Source organism: Syngnathus acus, chromosome 10 (assembly GCF_901709675.1).
Source record: "Syngnathus acus chromosome 10, fSynAcu1.2, whole genome shotgun sequence".
Classification (NCBI taxonomy): domain Eukaryota; kingdom Metazoa; phylum Chordata; class Actinopteri; order Syngnathiformes; family Syngnathidae; genus Syngnathus; species Syngnathus acus.
In genome coordinates this window covers 3,936,219-3,956,400 of record NC_051095.1, presented here as the reverse complement: position 1 = coordinate 3,956,400, position 20,182 = coordinate 3,936,219, and the positions used below count along the sequence as shown (strand labels likewise).

At 44.4% G+C, this 20,182-nt stretch overlaps 3 protein-coding genes across 6 annotated transcripts; all 3 read left to right on the top strand.

The window, feature by feature from the left end:
* The first annotated feature begins 521 nt into the window (after positions 1–521).
* mus81 (MUS81 structure-specific endonuclease subunit) lies at positions 522–5,249 on the top strand. Its single transcript, XM_037260326.1, has 16 exons — positions 522–593; positions 743–887; positions 1,147–1,276; positions 1,830–1,906; positions 2,083–2,190; positions 2,263–2,343; positions 2,433–2,521; positions 2,761–2,925; positions 3,033–3,119; positions 3,198–3,325; positions 3,403–3,515; positions 3,723–3,938; positions 4,182–4,304; positions 4,372–4,475; positions 4,548–4,631; positions 4,726–5,249. The coding sequence occupies exons 2-16, from the start codon at positions 747–749 to the stop codon at positions 4,790–4,792; spliced, it is 1,713 nt and encodes a 570-aa protein (XP_037116221.1). The 5' UTR covers positions 522–593; positions 743–746; the 3' UTR covers positions 4,793–5,249.
* An 877-nt stretch (positions 5,250–6,126) lies between these two features.
* On the top strand, positions 6,127–13,599 carry ppp2r5b (protein phosphatase 2, regulatory subunit B', beta). Of its 3 annotated transcripts, XM_037260345.1 has the most exons (13): positions 6,127–6,910; positions 7,739–7,935; positions 8,016–8,117; positions 8,180–8,272; positions 8,344–8,474; positions 8,547–8,606; positions 9,171–9,279; positions 10,802–10,855; positions 11,272–11,442; positions 11,661–11,788; positions 11,863–11,976; positions 12,042–12,215; positions 12,300–13,599. In XM_037260345.1, exons 1-12 carry the CDS (start codon positions 6,718–6,720, stop codon positions 12,181–12,183), a joined length of 1,494 nt encoding a protein of 497 aa, XP_037116240.1. In that variant the 5' UTR covers positions 6,127–6,717; the 3' UTR covers positions 12,184–12,215; positions 12,300–13,599. The 3 variants fall into 3 exon arrangements, with proteins under 3 accessions (XP_037116240.1, XP_037116241.1, XP_037116239.1); XM_037260346.1 differs by having other exon boundaries at positions 11,875–11,976; positions 12,042–13,599; XM_037260344.1 differs by having other exon boundaries at positions 12,042–13,599.
* Positions 13,600–13,678: 79 nt separating this feature from the next.
* gphb5 (glycoprotein hormone subunit beta 5) lies at positions 13,679–15,446 on the top strand. 2 transcript variants are annotated; one of them, XM_037260504.1, is made up of 3 exons: positions 13,679–14,546; positions 14,834–15,044; positions 15,211–15,446. In XM_037260504.1, exons 2-3 carry the CDS (start codon positions 14,835–14,837, stop codon positions 15,397–15,399), a joined length of 399 nt encoding a protein of 132 aa, XP_037116399.1. In that variant the 5' UTR covers positions 13,679–14,546; position 14,834; the 3' UTR covers positions 15,400–15,446. The 2 variants fall into 2 exon arrangements, with proteins under 2 accessions (XP_037116399.1, XP_037116398.1); XM_037260503.1 differs by lacking the exon at positions 13,679–14,546 and having other exon boundaries at positions 14,757–15,044.
* The last annotated feature ends 4,736 nt before the right edge of the window (positions 15,447–20,182 follow it).

Genomic DNA, 20,182 nt, shown 5'->3' with positions numbered 1-20,182 from the left:
AGTTCTCTGGGTGTGTTGTATTCATCGAGCAGCTATGCAAACTTGCCACTTGCAAAGCAGAGACAGTATCATGTGACCGAGCTGGATGAGAGGGCGCAGTCAGATTCCTGGCCTCTTGTCAGGTCTTGTTGGAGGAATCCGGCAAACGCCCTCTTCGCTTGAGGATGTGTGCAGACCTGGATAACGGTCTGGAAATTCCACTTGGGCCGATCGTAACTTGGTAACTGTCAGGACAAAAAATAAAATGTGATAGTTTACAAATCAAGTGTCTGATTAGAAAAAAAAAACTACACCTTCATTAAATCGTTCAAAATGAAAATGGTCACATAACATAACCATCGTGACCTAATGTTATTACTAATTTTATATAGACTTATTTGAAAATAATGTAATGGTGTGTGAAATACAGAATAACATGCTTTGTTTACAAATGTTAATGCTAGTTCAGGAAATTACCGCTAGGTGGCAATGTTGCCATTGCGCTTAGCCGGGTTATCTCATCCTCCTTCTTCTTCGTGACAAACCAGGAAGTAATGTCAACGAGACTTCCGATTGGACCAGAGCGGATGGTGAATTTAGTTAACATTGAAATTGTATGTTTGATGATTATTCCGAATTAATATTGTAGGTAAAGTGCGGACAGAGAAGCAGTCCATATCCCAAACACCACAACTAGTCCGCTCTTGACACAGTGTAATTAGTCGCCAACTGTGTCACTTTATGCATTCCACGGCTCATCCAGCGACATGTCCGCCCCCGAACCGGTTGTGATGGGCCGTAAACGTGCCCTGCCTGCGTGCCCGAACCCTCTATTCCTCAAGTGGCTCACGGAACTCCGAGACGAAGCCAAGGAGAAAGGCCAGAAGATCCAGTACACTTACCAGAAGGTAAATAGTTTCTGCTTGTATTTCTTTCCAGGGTCTCTGAATAGCTTCCCAGAGCAAAATTTGGGCAGTATATGTTATGAAATACAGAGAAAAATATTTCAATGTTTACCTACCCAACCAACTCCACCTTGTGAAACGACCTCTAAATTAAAATAAATACAAACAGTTCCAATTTTAATCTGATTTACTCAAGTCCCTTTTAAATTAATCGGGGGGGGGGAAATAGCCAACAGTTGTTGTTTGTGTGTTTGTTTTTAAGGCCATCAATTCTCTGAATAAATATCCTCTTCCGCTTCGGGATGCCAGAGAGGCGAAAATTCTGCAGAACTTTGGAGACGGCATATGCAAGATCCTGGACTCAAAGCTGCAACAACACTACAGAGAGTGCGGTGAGTTGTACAGAACATACGCAATTACTCTGATGATTTGTTTTTCACTCCAATTTTGTTGTATTATAAAATAAATTGATTTATTCAGTACAGTTCAACAGTTGATTGGTAGAACTCCAGAATAAAAAAAACCACGCAAATATTACACTAACATGCAAAATGCAGTATTAAACAGAATACACAGAAATGTTAGATTGAAAAAGACGAAAATACACAAACAGAACACGTATTCCCACAAAGACAAAGAAATTAATACAAAATACCAGATGAAACTACAAAAATATTTGATAAAAAAATAAAATATTGGACACAAACCTACACGAATATTACAACAAACATAAAATTGACTTAAAATATAAACTATTAAGGGTTAAAAAAATTTAAATATAGGAAAAGAAATATAAAAAAATATAAAACTACTAGATGAAATAGTACAACCATTTTGCACTAGTTCATAAATATGACAATAAATTAAATTTTAAAAAAAGCACAACATTCTATGATAGGAAACAGACAAAAACATCATTTTGACTTGACCTCATCCTCTCCTCAGGTGAGCACACAGCCGTCGGCAGAGAAGTATCGCCTCTCGGCCGCGCCGACGACAAGAGTCCAGGTCCCAGCAGAAAGGTGACACGATTCAAAACATCTTCTGTCTTTTCAGGGAAATGACACGTGGAATTCCGACATGCGTATTCAGTGCCCTGCGAAGTGCTGCCTCCATGAGCGTTCTTTACCTCTTCATCCAGAAAACAAAAGCATAAAATGTTTCCCTCTGTGATGCTTTTCTGTTTAAATGGACCCAGGATCAGAAAAGAGAAAGAGGAGCGACCAAGAGGAAGAAGAGGGAGTACGCGCCCCAAAAAGGATCCGGCGGTTACGCTGTGCTACTCACCCTTTATAGACACTCGCAGGTAATGTTATCACGATTCCGCCGGTCTTTTGATTTTTTCAACCGACTTAGCAAGCACCGTGTCTGAGCGCAGGCGGCGGGCAGTAAAGGTTTCATGTTCAAGATGGAGTTGCAGACCCAAGCGCAGCATCTCTGCCAGAAATCCTTCACCGTGGTCAGTCCCGCTCACCGTCCGCACTTCCACATTGACTTCTTGAAGCGTGCCAAGGCAAGTCAAGACGTCTCCGCTTTCTCCGCCCATAGCCGGAGATCGGATGTAAATACGCCGCCTGGTCGGCAGTCGCCACCCTGATCAAGAGGAACCTGCTGATGAAGACGCACAATCCTGCACGGTACCTTTCACCCATTATCATGGAATAGTAGATGGGAAAATACACAAATCAGAATTAGACCAGATGTGCAAAAATATTAGACCACAAATTACTAATATATAAATTAAAAAGTAAAATGAAACAAAATATTCACAATAAAATATCAAGGAAAAAAGAGCAAAAATACTTTGACAAAATTGAAAATATTTTAGTTGCAAATTTTTGTCTGTCGATGACTGACTGGCATGTTGTCCTGTCAGCTACTCTCTGACGGAGGAAGGCGTGTCTTTGGCGCGGCGTCTGGATTCTGTGGCGTGTACGTCTGAGGCGCCTCTGGAGGACGATAAAGAGGAAGAGGAAGGTTGTCCTGTGGCCGTGGACCTCACTGCGAGTGATGAGGATGACGTCAACAAAGACACAGTAGAGTAAGTACGCACCCTCTAGTGGTAGCTTGGGAGCGCAATTTGCAATCACTTAAATTTTTCTTATTTTAAAATGGGGAGCTATAAAATGAGCCAAGTGTTTGTATCAGGCCAAAGTGCAAGACGTCAAGCGGAGAACGCCTACTGGCCGGCACCTTCGACATCGTCCTTTGCGTGGACGTCAGCGAGACGACCGGGTGAGCGCACCGGCCCGAAAGGCCGTGTTGTCATCTCGTTCGCCCGCCACTTATCTTCACGCACCGGTGCGCCCGCAGTGGCAGCCGCAACTGCAAGCAGGAGCTGGTCACTGAGCTCCGAAGGAGAGGCGTCAACTTTGACATCAGGAAGCTCAACGTGGGCGACTTCCTGTGGGTGGCCCGGGAAAAGGTCACGCCCGCGTCAGGTGGGATTTCTGCTCTCGTCCGGCCAGCCTGCCTCCGTCCCGTCTGAGTGTCCTCGGTAACATTAAAGATTTTTCAGGTCACTCGCGAGCAAGCGCAGGCAGAGAGCTGGTCCTCGATTACATCATCGAAAGGAAGCGGATGGACGACCTGTGTGGTAGCATCATCGACGGACATTTCCGGGAACAGAAGGTCAGCTAAGAACAATTTTATTTACAGGTTGAACCCAATATATTACTTTACATACCAAAACAACATTGAACAATTCAAGCTTGTGTGACACATCGTGTCAAAATAAAAGCATGTAAATTACCTGGAGCAGATTGAGAACAAAAATGGAAGTTCCACCGTAAATGCAGTGGAAAGAGATTTTGGCATAACACGCCGTGTCCCTGTCAGTTTCGCCTGAAGAGGTGCGGCCTACGCAGGCCTATCTACCTGGTGGAGGGACACGGGAAGGCGGCATCCCAGCTGAGTCTCCCCGAAATGACGCTGCAGCAGGCCGTGGTCAACACGCAAGTGGTAGACGGCTTCTTCGTCAAACGGGTGTGCGACATCAGGGAATCGGCCGCCTACCTGGCCTTCATGACCACTCACCTCAGCAAACTCTACCAGGTCAGACCATAATTCTCTCACTCTCAAACTGCTGTTAAGTAAAAACCCCAAAAAATAATGTGTTAAAATACAAATATTAGAAAAACATACAGAAATACAAACAAAAAATTTGAAAGCTGAAAAACTAATAAAATAAAGTCAAATTCTTAAACTGACAAAATACAAATATTAGCAAAAACATTAGCTAAAAAATGGAAACAAAATGATTGTGTCTTGTTCAAGCATGTGACCTGAAATCCTCAGAAGCGCACACTGGTGTGTTACTCTCGTGAGCTGAACGGTGACCAGGACCCCCGTGACCACAACGCCCCCTTGTGCTCCCTCCAGTCTTTCGCCGAGTTTAACCACAGCGCCGTCAAGAACAAGGTGAGCCGCCTAGTTCCCGGGGTCGCGCTTGGCACTTTAACCGACCGACACCCCGCCTCTGTTTTAGAGTCAGACAGTGCGTGAAGCCTTTGCCAGACAGTTGATGCAAGTGAGCGGCTTGTCCGCAGACAAAGCGGCGGCCATCCTGGAGCGATACAACACGCCCCACAGGTACTTGATTCACTTTGTGAACTCCTCGGAGGACAAAAGTGAGCTGCTGATCTTGAATCTTCCTCCCCAAAGTCTCCTGGCGGCCTACGGCCAGTGTGCAAGCGAAGCAGGCAAGGAGAAGCTGCTGTCCGCCATTCCATGCGGGAGGCTCAACAGGTTGGCCAATAGCATTGCTATTTGAAATGTTCATTCTAATAACACAAACAATTTCCTCAAAAGACAATAAAAATGTGCCACTTTGTTTCCCGAGGAACCTGGGTCCCGCTTTGAGCCGAACTCTCTACCAGCTGTACTGCACCAAAGGAGCGCTGTCTTAAATTGTGGTCCAAGTGAATCAAGGAGTCTTAGCTGCTATTATTTCGTTTTTGTGCTGATAGAGGAAGTAGTCAAACAGATCACGGGACTACAAGTTGTACATTTCCATCCCAACTGTTGGTTGGAGTTCCTCAGGAATGTCACTGGAAACCAACACCACAAGATGATGTGAAGAAGAGCCAAATTGATTGGGATTCTGTTGATGAAAACAGGGCAACTGATTTCTTTTCCCCTGGTCCCCAATTTTTTTAATTGATGTTCTTAAAAACAGGAGAAGAACAAAACAAACAAAAAACACAGTACCTGCCAAGTTTGAAGTTCCAAATTTCCTGTCAGCTTGAAATGTTTTATTGGACTTTATTTTAATTGTATGGTTGTTGTGTGTCTCAATTGGGTTGTGTCAACCTGTTTTGTATTTTTTTTTTTTAGATCCCGTTTTAAAATAAAATGTTTATCTTCTGTGCTGTCAGTCCCCTAAGAAAATTCTAGAACATTGACTTGGGATAGACCACATGCTTGCGACTACTACCAAGTAAGTTACACATTCCTGGGGCAGAAGTGGACAGTTTTTCTAGTTCTTAAATTATTACCAGATAATGAATTAATAGGCACGTAATATATGTTCATAAAACATTTTTATTCTTTGGCTTTTGACTCAACATGAGACTTGGCATTGTTTTAGTGTTCAATTGTTTTAACTCAGTTAATTTATTGTGTTTATACTTCTGATTATTACTTTATACGCAGCTACAGAATTTTCTCTGCGGCTCTGGTAGTTTTTAAAGTGTTCTATAAATAACGTTGAATTAATTATTTCATAATGCTGTCTTAAAATGGTTACATCACTTCTTGCATTTTATGTTCGATCTTATGTGCAGTATTTTTACAGGTACGGCTGTTGACAGTGCTTTATAGATCAAACTAAATTGACAGTCTGATCAGCCCCAAAAACGATACAAAAAATTATTTTAAAAGTTTACCCGCTGAAGCTCATTAGACGGTGATCTTATATGCAGAATGACATGAATAACTCCATCCATCTCTCCGTCTGCTAGCGTCATCCGCAGTATGGATGGAGCCTCGTCTCCTCCTGCATTAAGTCAAAACTTTTCAGGTTGAGATCCTACGTCGTCTGGCCTTGTCGTTTCAAAATAAAGCCTCAACCTGGTTCAGAGTGCTTATCAAAAGTATTTCAAGCAGACGCAGTGGGTCGCTTTCGATTCAGACTAATTACCATGCACCTAGTGTTTTGTTGTCTTCTCATTTTGACGGCTTCCAATGATTTTCCACACGTTTCTTTTATGTGTAATTGTGAAAGAGTAGATCGTGTATTTCCGGTGTGGTCCTTGCTAGCGTCTAGCTTAACGATGAGCAGTCGAACCTGAGCGGCTGAGCCTTGCCCGCTTCGAATAACGACTTGCGAAGGACGGAGAGCCCATCGCTATTGTCTCACAAAGAACATTTCCGAGTTTTGATTTGGTCTCTTTGGTTGCCACTGCCAGGAAAGCCTCGTCTCGTCGTCCAGCCAGACGGAGGGGAGTCGCGCGGCGAGGTGAGGCGAGGCTTCCTTCCCCCGCCCTGATCTGCGCGCGCGTCTGGAGGACGGCGAGCATCAGGACCAGCATCCGAGGGAGGCCTGGAGCAAAGGAGACGAGCCTCGAGGTGCTTGACGAGGAGCCCGAGGTGGGCCCGGATTGCAATTAAAACCACAACCGGCAGGCTCGTTTATCAGGAGTGTACGTGTTCGGATGTGGACTAGGATCAGAACCAGCAGGACTGCCGTTCATTCATCGTGCGAGTTTTGACATCATTGTCCCCCACAAGTCCCAGAAGATTCCCTTCCTCACCTCACCTTGTCCCGTCTGTGATTCTGAGGCCCCCCATCACCCGTATTTGGTGAGCCCCCCCTACCCCCCGCCCCCCAACCATGGAGACCACCAAGCTCCCCCCGTCCAGTCCGTCCTCACCCACCAGCAGCTTCTCGGTGCCGTCAGCGGAGAAAGTGGACGGCTTCGTGCGTCGCTCCATCCGCAGGGCGCGCCGAAGGAGGTCCCCTAGCTCGTCAAACTTCCGCTACCAGAGCTCCCTGGTGGAGCTTACGCCATTGCCCCTTCTCAAAGGTCAGTCCGCACCACACAACACACACATCATTTGTCAGTCATCCAAAAGTTGCCGGTCAATTTCCTTGTAAAGTTAACATTGCTACTGCTAGTGCTAGTGTTACTAGTGTTGCAACACACCTGATTCATTTGAATCAGGTGTGTTGCAACAGGGAGACCTGACCTGCAGCAGGACATGCAGCAGGACAACGGCCATCCAGGACCAGAGTTGCCTACCCCTGCTTTAAATGCAGGTGTCAGTGTGCCGTTAAGAGGGTGTGAACACTTGTGCATGGTCTGTTTTTAAATCACTTTAAAAAAAAAAAAAAATCACTTAAGTTGTTAAGAGTATAAGTCTGATTAACGGCGGAAAAAGTTTTGAAATGATTTAGCTTAGTCTCAGTCTTTATTTGAATTTAAAATAACTTACTGTTTTTTTTAAAATCTTGTACCATCCAATGAACACCAACAAATAAAGCACGGCTAATAAAGTAGAGGTCTCTTGGAAGCAAAAAAAAAGCTGTCTGAAGTCATACGATTGAGCATTTATTTATATTTGCCTCATTTTACAACGGATAGCAAAAGTCTACACCCCCTGTTCAAATGGGTTTTGTGATACTTGAAAAAAAAATAAGGTAAGGAATTTCAAACCTGTGAAACACAATTGACAAAAAGAAATATTCTATGGAGGGGGAATAAAAATAAATGAGACTGTCTTTGCATAAGTGTACACACCCTGTTATAACTGAGGATCTGGTTGTGTTCAAAACGTAGGTTGCTCTTGTGTTATGTGGTACATCACGGCAAAAACCTGTTCTCGTTCTTCTTGTACGGTTTACCGGTTGGCAGACGCCCCCGCCGCTGAATACCACGACCTCTTCAGCAAGAAGTTGCAGCAGTGCTGCGTGACCTTTGACTTCCTGGACTGCGTGGCCGACCTAAATGGGAAGGAGATCAAGCGGGCGGCGCTCAACGAGCTGGTGGAGAACGTGGCCACCAGCAAAGGAGTCCTCATCGAGCCACTGTACCCGGAGGCCATTAAGATGGTACGGGGGGAGAACGCCCTCGCTCATCTTCTCTCCCCTGTCAGCTCATTTCCGCCATCTACTTTTGTCTTTCATCGCAGATATCCGACAATATCTTCCGCTGTCTCCCACCGTGCGAGAATCCCGAGTTTGACCCGGAAGAGGACGACCCCCCGCAAGAGGCCTCCTGGCCACATCTTCAGGTAGACTCCATCCTGTCACAAAGTGTCCGAAGAAGTGAACAAAATTTGCGCCTCTTTCCTAGCTGGTGTACGAATTCTTCTTGCGCTTCTTGGAAAGTCCTGATTTCAAGCCCTCCGTGGCCAAGCGCTACGTGGACCAGAAATTCGTATTTCAGGTAATCTGTCCTTCCCACGTGTGCCGGTGTTCCAGACAGACCACCATCAGAACCGTTTACTATGTGTTTAGCTCCTAGAACTTTTTGATAGCGAGGACCCCAGGGAGAGGGAGTACCTCAAGACCATTTTACACCGCATGTATGGAAAACTTCTCGGCCTGCGAGCCTATATCCGCAAGCAGATCAATAACATCTTCCTCAGGTACCGGTCCACTTTCTGCCAATTCTCAAGCCCTTTCTGAATAATAATGATAAAGCGTCATTTGTTGTCCAGGTTCATTTATGAGGCTGAGCAATTTAACGGCGTCGCGGAGCTGTTGGAGATCCTCGGCAGGTGAGCACAAAAATTACTGCTTTAGCTTCTGTTACCTTGTTGCCAACGTACAATGAAAAACTCCATAGGTGCTAACAGTTAGCATCCATGTGGTGATATCGTAACGCACCGCATGACAGTCAATATAACATTACGCGCAGGCATCTATTCTTTATCCTCTACGACGAGCGACTTAATATAACTGCTGCAGCGAGGAGTCGAGAGAGGAGCTGAGCATCGATGGCATTTCCGTTCAAATCAGTGGGAAAGGTGATTTGAGTTCAGGAACAAATGGCAAAAAACATTTTAGAGATGACAAAAACGTTGGAAGCCAAGGTAGAGGGAGAAGAGAGAGGCTGGCAGTCATGTTGCGACTATTCATAGCCCCGCCCACACTGGCGATTATGTATGAAGGAGGACACGCCGGAGGAAAGACGGATGAGCCGACGTCACGCCACCATAAAGGGGCGGAGCTCCTATAGCAAAGCAAAGTCCCCAATTTCTTGGCATGGGACTTAATGAATATCAAGCAAATGTTCTTTACCATGAGCTGGTGCTAATTTTGGCTTTTGTGTCGCCCGCCAGCATCATCAACGGCTTCGCTCAGCCCTTGAAGGCCGAACACAAGCAGTTCCTGGTTCGGGTTCTCATCCCGCTGCACACGGCAAAGTCTTTGTCCGTCTTCCACGCGCCGGTCAGTCACGCTCCGATTCCGTTACATTTTTCGCTCACAGGGCTTTCATTCATTTGGACGAGAATGTTTTTCCCTGTCAGTTGAGTCACTGACTTTTTGGTGATAACACTAATTGGCCACTAGATGTCATCGAAATGCATTTTGTGTCTGAGTCTCACCGTGTGACTGTGAGTGAGTCTGTGTTGCTGCGTTCGTTTCTCCCTGTCTCTCTTTCTGCACGTCAGTGTGTGTTTGTTTTTGTGTATTTTCTGCGCACGTCTTTGTCTGCATGTGTGTGTTTGTGTGTGTGTGAGTGTGGATGTCTCTCTACTTCCCTGAACGTGTCTATGTGTATGTGTGTGTGAGAAACAATTGTTGTGAATGTGGTCATAATGTTTGGTTTTGCCTGTTTTTTTTATTTTTATTATTGTCACAAAATGTGATTGTTATACAGAAAGTGATGACACATCTCCCAGTCCTCCTGCCTACACACACACACACACACGCGCACACACTTTTTGATTCTTACACTCAATCTTGTGCGGACCAAGCTCAGGTGGAGTTTTTGTTGGCAATGCCAACAAAAGTGAGAAATGAGTGCAAGACCTTTTAATCATGTCAGTGACTCAATAGGTGCTTTGAGTATAATAACGGTGACAATGTTGTTGGAAGGGGAGAAGCGTATAATCTGCCCGGTGACATCACTCCCCGTCAGGAAGAGAACAGCTTCCGTCTGTTTATAGCGTTCCCACGGCGGCTTGCAATGTGGAAACATTTCTTACAAGTGCTCGAAATTCTACCTGTGAACCTTTTCCCCTAAACCTCTCAGGATTCTGGAACCGCATTTTTTCGCCATTTCCATTTATTCCGCCTCTAAGTGCTTTTCCCTTCAAAAATCCCTCTGAGACGCCGCAAGAAATAAGAAAAAAAAAAGACCAGCTTAACAGCGCTTTTATAGAAAAGCCGATCTTGCGTTTCTTAGCTGCCATCCAAACGAGCTTTCTCTTCATGAATGAAAATGCACCGAATGCAAACTGACACATAAAAAAATCCGCCTTTAGGAAGTTCGTCTGTCTCCGTAATCCTTCCCCTGACAACGACCTCCCGTTCCCACAAAAGGCCGTCTTGGCAACAAAATCCAAACGTCGTGTTTATCCCATGCAGGCTTAACTAAGACTAAGACTTTGAACAAAACGTCAAATAGCTTGACCCATCCTCACGTTTTATTCTAATCCTGACAATTATTTTCCGGCGTTTTTCTTGTCGTTTCTTCTTTGAACTTTACAACGTCTTATAACCTCGTTCGTCAAATGAAAAGCAGAGAAAGTCGCTCGCTTGTTTTTGCCCAATGTTGTCGCTCACAATCGCCGTGGCGACGGCAACTGGGCGAACACCAAACATGCACACACGTTTACAGGTGGAAAAGATCTTTGTGACATTGCGCAACAAAAAGACACTCATGTCTCATGCTCGCAACTGTTTTGTGTGTGTGTGTGTGCGTGTGTGTATGTGTGTGTTTGTGTGTGTGTGTGGTCCTTCCCAGCTGACCTACTGTATTGTGCAGTTCATTGAGAAAGACTCCACGTGCGCTGAACATGTAAGTTGAAGTTTGTTTTTCACAGTTGACAATGACGCCAGGGACGAGGAAATGTCGAGCGTTGCTTGTCAAATGAGTCAACATCGAGAGAGTACAAAATCATCCAAGAACGCAGTGGATAGAAAAGGTTGACACACCCCTGTTCAAAAGCCAATTGATTGGGATTTTATAAAAAAAACGGCACCACCAAGAGTCATTCAAATGCATCCCTAGTCATATGTGAGAATGTATACAGCAAAGGGTGTGTACAGTTATGCAACACGCAAGTTCCATGGGTCATAGGTCATATTTATGGTGAAACAAAATGATTTATTTTAGTCTTGATTTTTTTTTTTTTTAATCACAAAAAGCTAGCATTTAAAACAGGGGTGTGTAGACTTTTTCTATCCACTGTACTGTATGATCTTTTATTTCAGATCATCCGAGGGATGCTAAAATACTGGCCCAAGACGTGCACGCGGAAGGAGGTGATGTTCTTGGGCGAGATGGAGCAGATCCTCGACGCCATTGAGCCGTCTCAGTTCGTCCGAGTGCAGGAGCCGCTCTTCAAAAAGATCGCCGCCTGCATCGCCAGTCCTCACTTCCAGGTCCATTTTTATTTCCTGTCAGCGTTTTGAACAACCAAATGAAATGAAATGTATTCTTGTTATTTTTATTATTACCTGGAAACATCATTGAAATTTTATTCATTCATATAATTTCTCCTGTTAGCGTCTCTATTGGATTTTTCATTGACTGCTAGCTTGAGCACCGGCGATGTAGAAACGTGTGAAATGAAACGAAAGCATTCCGGCGTCTGCATCAGGTGGTGGAGCGAGCCTGTTATTTTTGGAACAACGAATACATCCTGAGTCTGATCGAGGAGAACTGTCAAGTTGTCCTCCCGCTGGTTTTCGCCAGCCTCTACACGTTCTCCAAGGAGCAATGGAACCAGTAGGTGGCGCTCACACGGACGTTTGGCTTTAGCTGTGAATCGGAGCTCCCCTAACCACATTGAACATGCAAAGGTCTCCCCCTAGACCCATCGTGGCGCTCGTCTTCGACATCCTGGAGACCTTCATGAAAATGAACGGCGAGCTGTTTGAACAGCTGGCGACTTCCTATAAGGCGGAGAAACAAAAGTGAGTCGAAGTCGGAGCGGTCGGCGCACGGTCGGTGCCTGTCCTCATTCGTGCACCCTCCTCAGGGACGTCAAGCGGGAGAGGGAGCAGGCCGAGCTGTGGCGACGTCTGGAGGAACGGGCCGACCGCGAGCATCACGACAAAGGGGACCAGCCGAGCCCCGCGCCAGGCGCAGACCGGCCCGAGGCCGGGGAGAGTGCCACCTAGGCGCCAAGTCAGGCGATCTAAGATCGATAGAGGTACAAAGCCGATCGATATTTTATTTATTTGTGTCACGGAAGTGGTAGCTTTTTTTTTTTCTCCTGCTTTTACTTTTTTCAAAGAGTACACAAGGTCAAGATTGTACCTTTTTTTCCGGGACTAAGTTGCGGCGCTTAATAAATCAGAAATGGATCCGAAAACACGCAAGCGGACAATTTTCGGGATCGTCTCTGTCAACACGACACAAGATTCAAGTTGGCTCAATCAAACGTGTGTCATGTACGCAAATCATCAACGCTTGTGTTTTCCAAAAATCTGTCCACGCACTCGGATTAATTGTTTATTTACAAGAGATGATGTAAAGTACAACAAAGTTCCTTCTCCTTACTTGTTACTCTCCCACTAATCTACTCTATACGGCGGCGTGAAAAGAGGATCTGCCCCCTTTTTCACGGCGCCGTATCTAAACGTCATCATTATCGCTAGTACTAATGACAATGAGGATGTTTTCTATCTTTATATCATTCGATGTGCATTCATAACGTGTCTGTAGTGTGTGATGAAAGAAACACGTGTAGCAGATAACAGAAATTGTGTGTGCAGAAATTCCACACAACTGCCCTTTAAGGGAAAACAACTGGATGCCAGTGGCTCTTTTCTTCTTTGTTGGTAGCGGAACGTTTTTTTTTTTTATTTCATCAAAACAAGTTGACCTCTGGCTTGAACAACTGCACCTTAAGTGTGCTTTCGTCCATCTTACTTTAGCAATACTTTGGATGTACCATTTGATCACTGTTCTTCCCGTTGTCTTAAACGGTACTTTTACCTGTACATCAGTTAAATGATTTCAATGATATAATTATTTTGTACTCAATGAGCACCGTCATTTGAATGTGTGTGTGTGTGCGTGCGTGTGTGAGCGAGAGAGACAGGGTTTACATTTGAATGTATAGTGAAACAAAATTGATTGTCTTTTTTGTTGTTTTAATAATCTACCTGTCAGCTAAAGCCTTGGTTAAAATATTTTATTTTGTCACAGTGCAAAAAAAATAAATAAAAAAACAGCAAGAAAGCAGGGAGCATTTGATTGATGCTGCTGATCTATCTATCTATCTATCTATCTATCTATCTATCTATCTATCTATCTATCTATCTATCTATCTATCTATCTATCTATCTATCTATCTTATTTATTTATTTATTTATTTATGTATGTTTTTATTTTTTATTTTATTTAATCCCAAAGAAGTCTGACTGAGTGGCGGCATTACACGTAGCAATTTCACTCACTTTGTTTTTGTTGTCTCCGAGAAGAAACAGCAGGAAAAGATGTTTGTTTAGGGTGTGGGATGGGGGAAGTTGGGTGTGTATATAGAAAGCTTACTGTAAGTAACATAACATTACACTTCACTTTGACAAAACGACTCTGGCTGTGTGTGTCTTGATTCATGAACAATGTCTCACGTATTCTATTTTTATTGCAAATACATCTTTTTTTTTCCAGAAAAAAAAAAAAAAGCTCTACTATGCAATACATCATGTAGACATGATTGTTTTGTTTACGTTAGTCAAAGGTCAGGGGTGAAGGGTCAGGAACCAAAGGTGAGGGGTCAAATGTCAGGAGTCTAAGTCCAGGGGTCAGTGGTCAAGTGTCAGGGGTGAAGGCTCAGCGGTCAAAGGTTAGAGTTAGAGGCCATGGGTCAAAGCTCAGGGTTAGGGTCATACGTGGTCATTTAAAAAAAGTCTTACTGTACATAGTCATTAAAAAAAAAATCGTATTATAAATGGTCACTTTTTAACAAAAAAAGCCTTACTTTCTCGTGAAACCGTAAATGCTGTTCAATGTTGGGAGTCACTCCGAACGATGTCTTTGTGTTGTCTGTCCACTAGATGGAGCGCTGACTCCGTTATCTCCAATCAGCATCTTGAGAGCCTTTTTCAGCCATATCGGTCCAGTGTTTATTATTGTTACCTCATTTAGAAATGCGTGACATGCGTTATCTTTGGAAAAAAAAAAAAAAAAAACCTCCTTGGATTACGCAGGTGTAGTGTATTGGCCACGAGTGTAGAGACGTGACCTGCAACTGCACATGCGCGCCAAGGTTAAGAAAATAATATAGTATAGACGACTATCAGTTTTTTCCAGGGAGGGAGACTCCATTATTACTGCCTTGGGTCTCTCGTGTGGTATTTTAATTGTAATTACGATGATGTCAGAGTGTCCGTCCTCTCTAATGACTTTCTCACACAGAAAAAAAAAGGGAGGGAAAAAAACAACTTAGACAAGCCTTCCAGCTTCCATTTCACTTGCTTGTCACACGGACGGAGCCACACACATTCCGATCCCGGCAGTAGGTGAGACATTCAAGGTGAGAGCTTTTTTTCTTCTTTCTAAAAGTCAAACATTTTAGACTGCTTCTTTGTGTGTAGAAACGAAACTGTGGTCAATTTTGCTATTTAGTCTTGAACCCCCCCCCCCCCTCAAATAAACCCATTCGAACATCTGTCAAAATTTCCGAGTTAAGATTATTTCACTTAAAACATTTTTCTCCTTTGAAGTTTGAATTACTGTCAAGTACGTTGTTGTAGCGATTCGTCACGTGACCACCAGAGGGCAGCTTTGTTCACGTGTAACAAGCATGCGTTTGCTCCACAGCATGCGCGTCCTTCCACCGCCGCTGCTGCTGCTGCTGCTGCTGCTTCTGCTGGGCCAGAGCTCGGCTCTAATGCGCGTCGCAGAGACGACGGCCCTGAATGGCTTCCGCGGCTGCGCAGTGCGAGAGTTCACCTTCGTGGCCCAGAAGCCGGGCTGCAAGAGTGTGCGAGTCACCACGGAAGCCTGTTGGGGGCGCTGTCACACCTGGGAGGTAGAAAGATATTCCATTAACCTAAAAACATAGTCATGTACACAATTTTACCAAAACACAATATAAAAATTTCCAAGGAAGGTTCATTTTCGTGACTCTTTCAGTATATTACATAGTATTTTGATATTGCTGACCGCCATACTTGCTTGTATTTATCCCCCCCCAGAGGCCAATCCTGGACCCTCCCTACATCCATCGGCACCACCGCGTGTGCACGTATGCGCTGACCCGCTATGCTAGTGCGCGGCTGCCGGGCTGCCAGCCCGGCATCTCGCCTCTTTATCACTACCCGGTGGCCGTGCACTGTCACTGCGCCGTGTGCACCACCCTGGACAGCGAATGTGAGAGCTTCTAACCATTATGTCACCAACATGTGTGAGATGCTCATTAAAATCATGCAAACAAAATATCGATGTCTGATTCTAGCTTTCTTCTTTACTGCTGTATTTTGAATGTGTGAAAATAAGATTTTGCATAAATTGTTTTGTGGAGCCATTACATCACATTACATTACATTACATTACATTACATTACATTTCAACAAGACTGACAATCGGATGACGAGAGGCGTGACGATTATCAGACTGCTGAAATTTAGTGACGGAAGCAATGACGAAATTACAGTTTAGTTCGGTGAAGGACTTAGTGATGTGCATTCCAGTTCTTTTAAGTGAATTGAATCTTTAGAATTAGTTCACTCCATTAGGTACATTAGGACGCTCCATTAGGTACACCGCCATTTTCAGGCTCTAGTCCTCAGGGCCGCGTTCCAATATGTTTTCGAAGTTACCCTCGTTAAACACACCTGCGTGAAAAGATTTTGGTCATTTTCAGTTCTGCAGGAGCTAAAACTTTTCACGCAGGTGCACTTAACGAGGGAATCATACGGACACTCCATTAGGTACACCGCCATTTTCAAGTGTACCTAATAACAGGCCGCTTTATTAGGGAAATATCATGGTCAAAGGTCACAGGTGCCAAGCTCTAGTCCTCGGGGCCGCGTTCCAATATGTTTTCCAAGTGACCCTCGTTAAACACACCTGCGTGAAAAGTTTTAGCCACTTTCACGTTCCGCAGGAGCTAAAACTTTTCACGCAGGTGCACTTAACGAGGGAATCACACGGACACTCCATTAGGTACACCGCCATTTTCCAGTGTACCTAATAACAGGCCACTTTATTAGGGAAATATCATGATCAAAGGTCACAGGTGTCAAGCTCTAGTCCTCGGGGCCGCGTTCCAATATGTTTTCCAAGTTACCCTCGTTAAACACACCTGCGTGAAAAGTTTTTGGTCACTTTCACGTTCCGCAGGAGCTAAAACTTTTCACGCAGGTGCACTTAACGAGGGAATCACACAGACACTCCATTAGGTACACCGCCATTTTCAAGTGTACCTAATAACAGGCCACTTTATTAGGGAAATATCATGGTCAAAGGTCACAGGTGTCAAACTCTAGTCCTCGGGGCCGCGTTCCAATATGTTTTCCAAAGTTACCCTCGTTAAAAACACCTGCGTGAAAAGTTTTAGCTACTTTCACGTTCTGCAGGAGCTAAAACTTTTCACGCAGGTGCGCTTAACGAGGGAATCACACGGACACTCCATTAGGTACACCGCCATTTTCAAGTGTACCTAATAACAGGCCACTTTATTAGGGAAATATCATGGTCAAAGGTCACAGGTGTCAAACTCTAGTCCTCGGGGCCGCGTTCCAATATGTTTTCCAAAGTTACCCTCGTTAAAAACACCTGCGTGAAAAGTTTTAGCCACTTTCACGTTCTGCAGGAGCTAAAACTTTTCACGCAGGTGCGCTTAACGAGGGAATCACACGGACACTCCATTAGGTACACCGCCATTTTCAAGTGTACCTAATAACAGGCCACTTTATTAGGGAAATATCATGGTCAAAGGTCACAGGTGTCAAACTCTAGTCCTCGGGGCCGCGTTCCAATATGTTTTCCAAAGTTACCCTCGTTAAAAACACCTGCGTGAAAAGGTTTAGCCACTTTCACGTTCTGCAGGAGCTAAAACTTTTCACGCAGGTGCGCTTAACGAGGGAATCACACGGACACTCCATTAGGTACACCGCCATTTTCAAGTGTACCTAATACCAGGCCACTTTATTAGGGAAATATCATGGTCAAAGGTCACAGGTGTCAAACTCTAGTCCTCGGGGCCGCGTTCCAATATGTTTTCCAAAGTTACCCTCGTTAAAAACACCTGCGTGAAAAGTTTTAGCCACTTTCACGTTCTGCAGGAGCTAAAACTTTTCACGCAGGTGCGCTTAACGAGGGAATCACACGGACACTCCATTAGGTACACCGCCATTTTCAAGTGTACCTAATAACAGGCCACTTTATTAGGGAAATATCATGGTCAAAGGTCACAGGTGTCAAACTCTAGTCCTCGGGGCCGCGTTCCAATATGTTTTCCAAAGTTACCCTCGTTAAAAACACCTGCGTGAAAAGTTTTAGCCACTTTCACGTTCTGCAGGAGCTAAAACTTTTCACGCAGGTGCGCTTAACGAGGGAATCACACGGACACTCCATTAGGTACACCGCCATTTTCAAGTGTACCTAATAACAGGCCACTTTATTAGGGAAATATCATGGTCAAAGGTCACAGGTGTCAAACTCTAGTCCTCGGGGCCGCGTTCCAATATGTTTTCCAAAGTTACCCTCGTTAAAAACACCTGCGTGAAAAGTTTTAGCCACTTTCACGTTCTGCAGGAGCTAAAACTTTTCACGCAGGTGCGCTTAACGAGGGAATCACACGGACACTCCATTAGGTACACCGCCATTTTCAAGTGTACCTAATAACAGGCCACTTTATTAGGGAAATATCATGGTCAAAGGTCACAGGTGTCAAACTCTAGTCCTCGGGGCCGCGTTCCAATATGGTTTCCAAAGTTACCCTCGTTAAGCGCACCTGCGTGAAAAGTTTTAGCCACTTTCACGTTCTGCAGGAGCTAAAACTTTTCACGCAGGTGCGCTTAACGAGGGAATCACATGGACACTCCATTAGGTACACCGCCATTTTCAAGTGTACCTAATAACAGGCCACTTTATTAGGGAAATATCATGGTCAAAGGTCACAGGTGTCAAACTCTAGTCCTCGGGGCCGCGTTCCAATATGTTTTCCAAAGTTACCATCGTTAAGCGCACCTGCGTGAAAAGTTTTAGCCACTTTCACGTTCTGCAGGAGCTAAAACTTTTCACGCAGGTGCGCTTAACGAGGGAATCACATGGACACTCCATTAGGTACACCGCCATTTTCAAGTGTACCTAATAACAGGCCACTTTATTAGGGAGATATCATGGTCAAAGGTCACAGGTGTCAAGCGCTAGTCCTCGAGGCCGCGTTCCAATATGTTTTCCAAGTGACCCTCGTTAAACACACCTGCGTGAAAAGATTTTGGTCATTTTCAGTTCTGCAGGAGCTAAAACTTTTCACGCAGGTGCACTTAACGAGGGAATCACACGGACACTCCATTAGGTACACCGCCATTTTCAAGTGTACCTAATAACAGGCCACTTTATTAGGGAAATATCATGGTCAAAGGTCACAGGTGTCAAACTCTAGTCCTCGGGGCCGCGTTCCAATATGTTTTCCAAAGTTACCCCCGTTAAAAACACCTGCGTGAAAAGTTTTAGCCACTTTCACGTTCTGCAGGAGCTAAAACTTTTCACGCAGGTGCGCTTAACGAGGGAATCACACGGACACTCCATTAGGTACACCGCCATTTTCAAGTGTACCTAATAACAGGCCACTTTATTAGGGAAATATCATGGTCAAAGGTCACAGGTGTCAAACTCTAGTCCTCGGGGCCGCGTTCCAATATGTTTTCCAAAGTTACCCTCGTTAAAAACACCTGCGTGAAAAGTTTTAGCCACTTTCACGTTCTGCAGGAGCTAAAACTTTTCACGCAGGTGCGCTTAACGAGGGAATCACACGGACACTCCATTAGGTACACCGCCATTTTCAAGTGTACCTAATAACAGGCCACTTTATTAGGGAAATATCATGGTCAAAGGTCACAGGTGTCAAACTCTAGTCCTCGGGGCCGCGTTCCAATATGTTTTCCAAAGTTACCCTCGTTAAGCGCACCTGCGTGAAAAGTTTTAGCCACTTTCACGTTCTGCAGGAGCTAAAACTTTTCACGCAGGTGCACTTAACGAGGGAATCACACGTACACTTCATTAGGTACACCGCCATTTTCAAGTGTACCTAATAACAGGCCACTTTATTAGGGAAATATCATGGTCAAAGGTCACAGGTGTCAAGCTCTAGTCCTTGGGGCCGCATTCCAACATGTTTTCCAAGATTCCCTCGTTAAGTGCACCTGCGTGAAAAGTTTTAGCTCCTGCAGAACGTGAAAATGACCAAAATCTTTTCACGCAGGTGTGTTTAACGAGGGTCACTTGGAAAACATATTGGAACGCGGCCCCTCGAGGACTGGAGGTCAACACCCCTGGTGTAAGTGAAAAGTGCCACACCTGCCCTCACCCCCCCTTTCTGATTGGCTGTTTGATCTGTGACGTCATTAGGACACTCTATTAGGTACACCGCCATTTTCAGGTTCCTTCGTAGATTCACGAGTGAGTGACAGACAGCGTTGCTGCTATGCCAGCCGACACACGTTATGCCGACATTGATGATTTAATTTTGTATTCGTTGGATTGTAGTTGATGGTGTTATTATACCGAATGTGTTTGTGTTTGAATAAACGGTTGAAAAAAAAATCCGTTATGCCGACATTTGTTATTCTGGGGGACACCAACTCATATAACAATGTAAAACACATTGTTATATAAAGCAGTTAACCAAATGTCTGATTTTTATGTTTTAATTGGCGAATATAAAAACAAGGAATAAAACACCAGACAAGTTTTAACATGAATGTTTATTTAAAAATAATAAAAATATTAAAAGTACATTTCAAACCAGCAATCTAATGTGAAATTGTAGTACATATATTGGATAACAATATTTAGGCGTATATATGGATTCACGTTATTTAAAAACTACTATAAGTGTTATAAAATCAAGATTACCCAAAGAGAAGGATAATCTCTCCGTTTTTAGCCTAACGGCGCATCCCTTCATGCAATAAAGTTAGCCGTTAGCTTGGAGAAAAC

Excerpts from the sequence above, each read along its gene's own strand:
- gphb5 (XM_037260503.1), top strand. The coding sequence starts at position 14,817 with ATGCGTTTGCTCCACAGCATGCGCGTCCTTCCACCGCCGCTGCTGCTG. Across the intron at positions 15,045-15,210 it reads GGCGCTGTCACACCTGGGAG|AGGCCAATCCTGGACCCTCC; the intron begins GTAGAAAGATAT and ends ATCCCCCCCCAG.
- mus81 (XM_037260326.1), top strand. The coding sequence starts at position 747 with ATGTCCGCCCCCGAACCGGTTGTGATGGGCCGTAAACGTGCCCTGCCT. Across the intron at positions 1,907-2,082 it reads GTCCAGGTCCCAGCAGAAAG|GATCAGAAAAGAGAAAGAGG; the intron begins GTGACACGATTC and ends AAATGGACCCAG. Across the intron at positions 3,939-4,181 it reads ACCTCAGCAAACTCTACCAG|AAGCGCACACTGGTGTGTTA; the intron begins GTCAGACCATAA and ends TGAAATCCTCAG.
- ppp2r5b (XM_037260345.1), top strand. The coding sequence starts at position 6,718 with ATGGAGACCACCAAGCTCCCCCCGTCCAGTCCGTCCTCACCCACCAGC. Across the intron at positions 6,911-7,738 it reads GCCATTGCCCCTTCTCAAAG|ACGCCCCCGCCGCTGAATAC; the intron begins GTCAGTCCGCAC and ends ACCGGTTGGCAG. Across the intron at positions 8,273-8,343 it reads ACCAGAAATTCGTATTTCAG|CTCCTAGAACTTTTTGATAG; the intron begins GTAATCTGTCCT and ends CTATGTGTTTAG.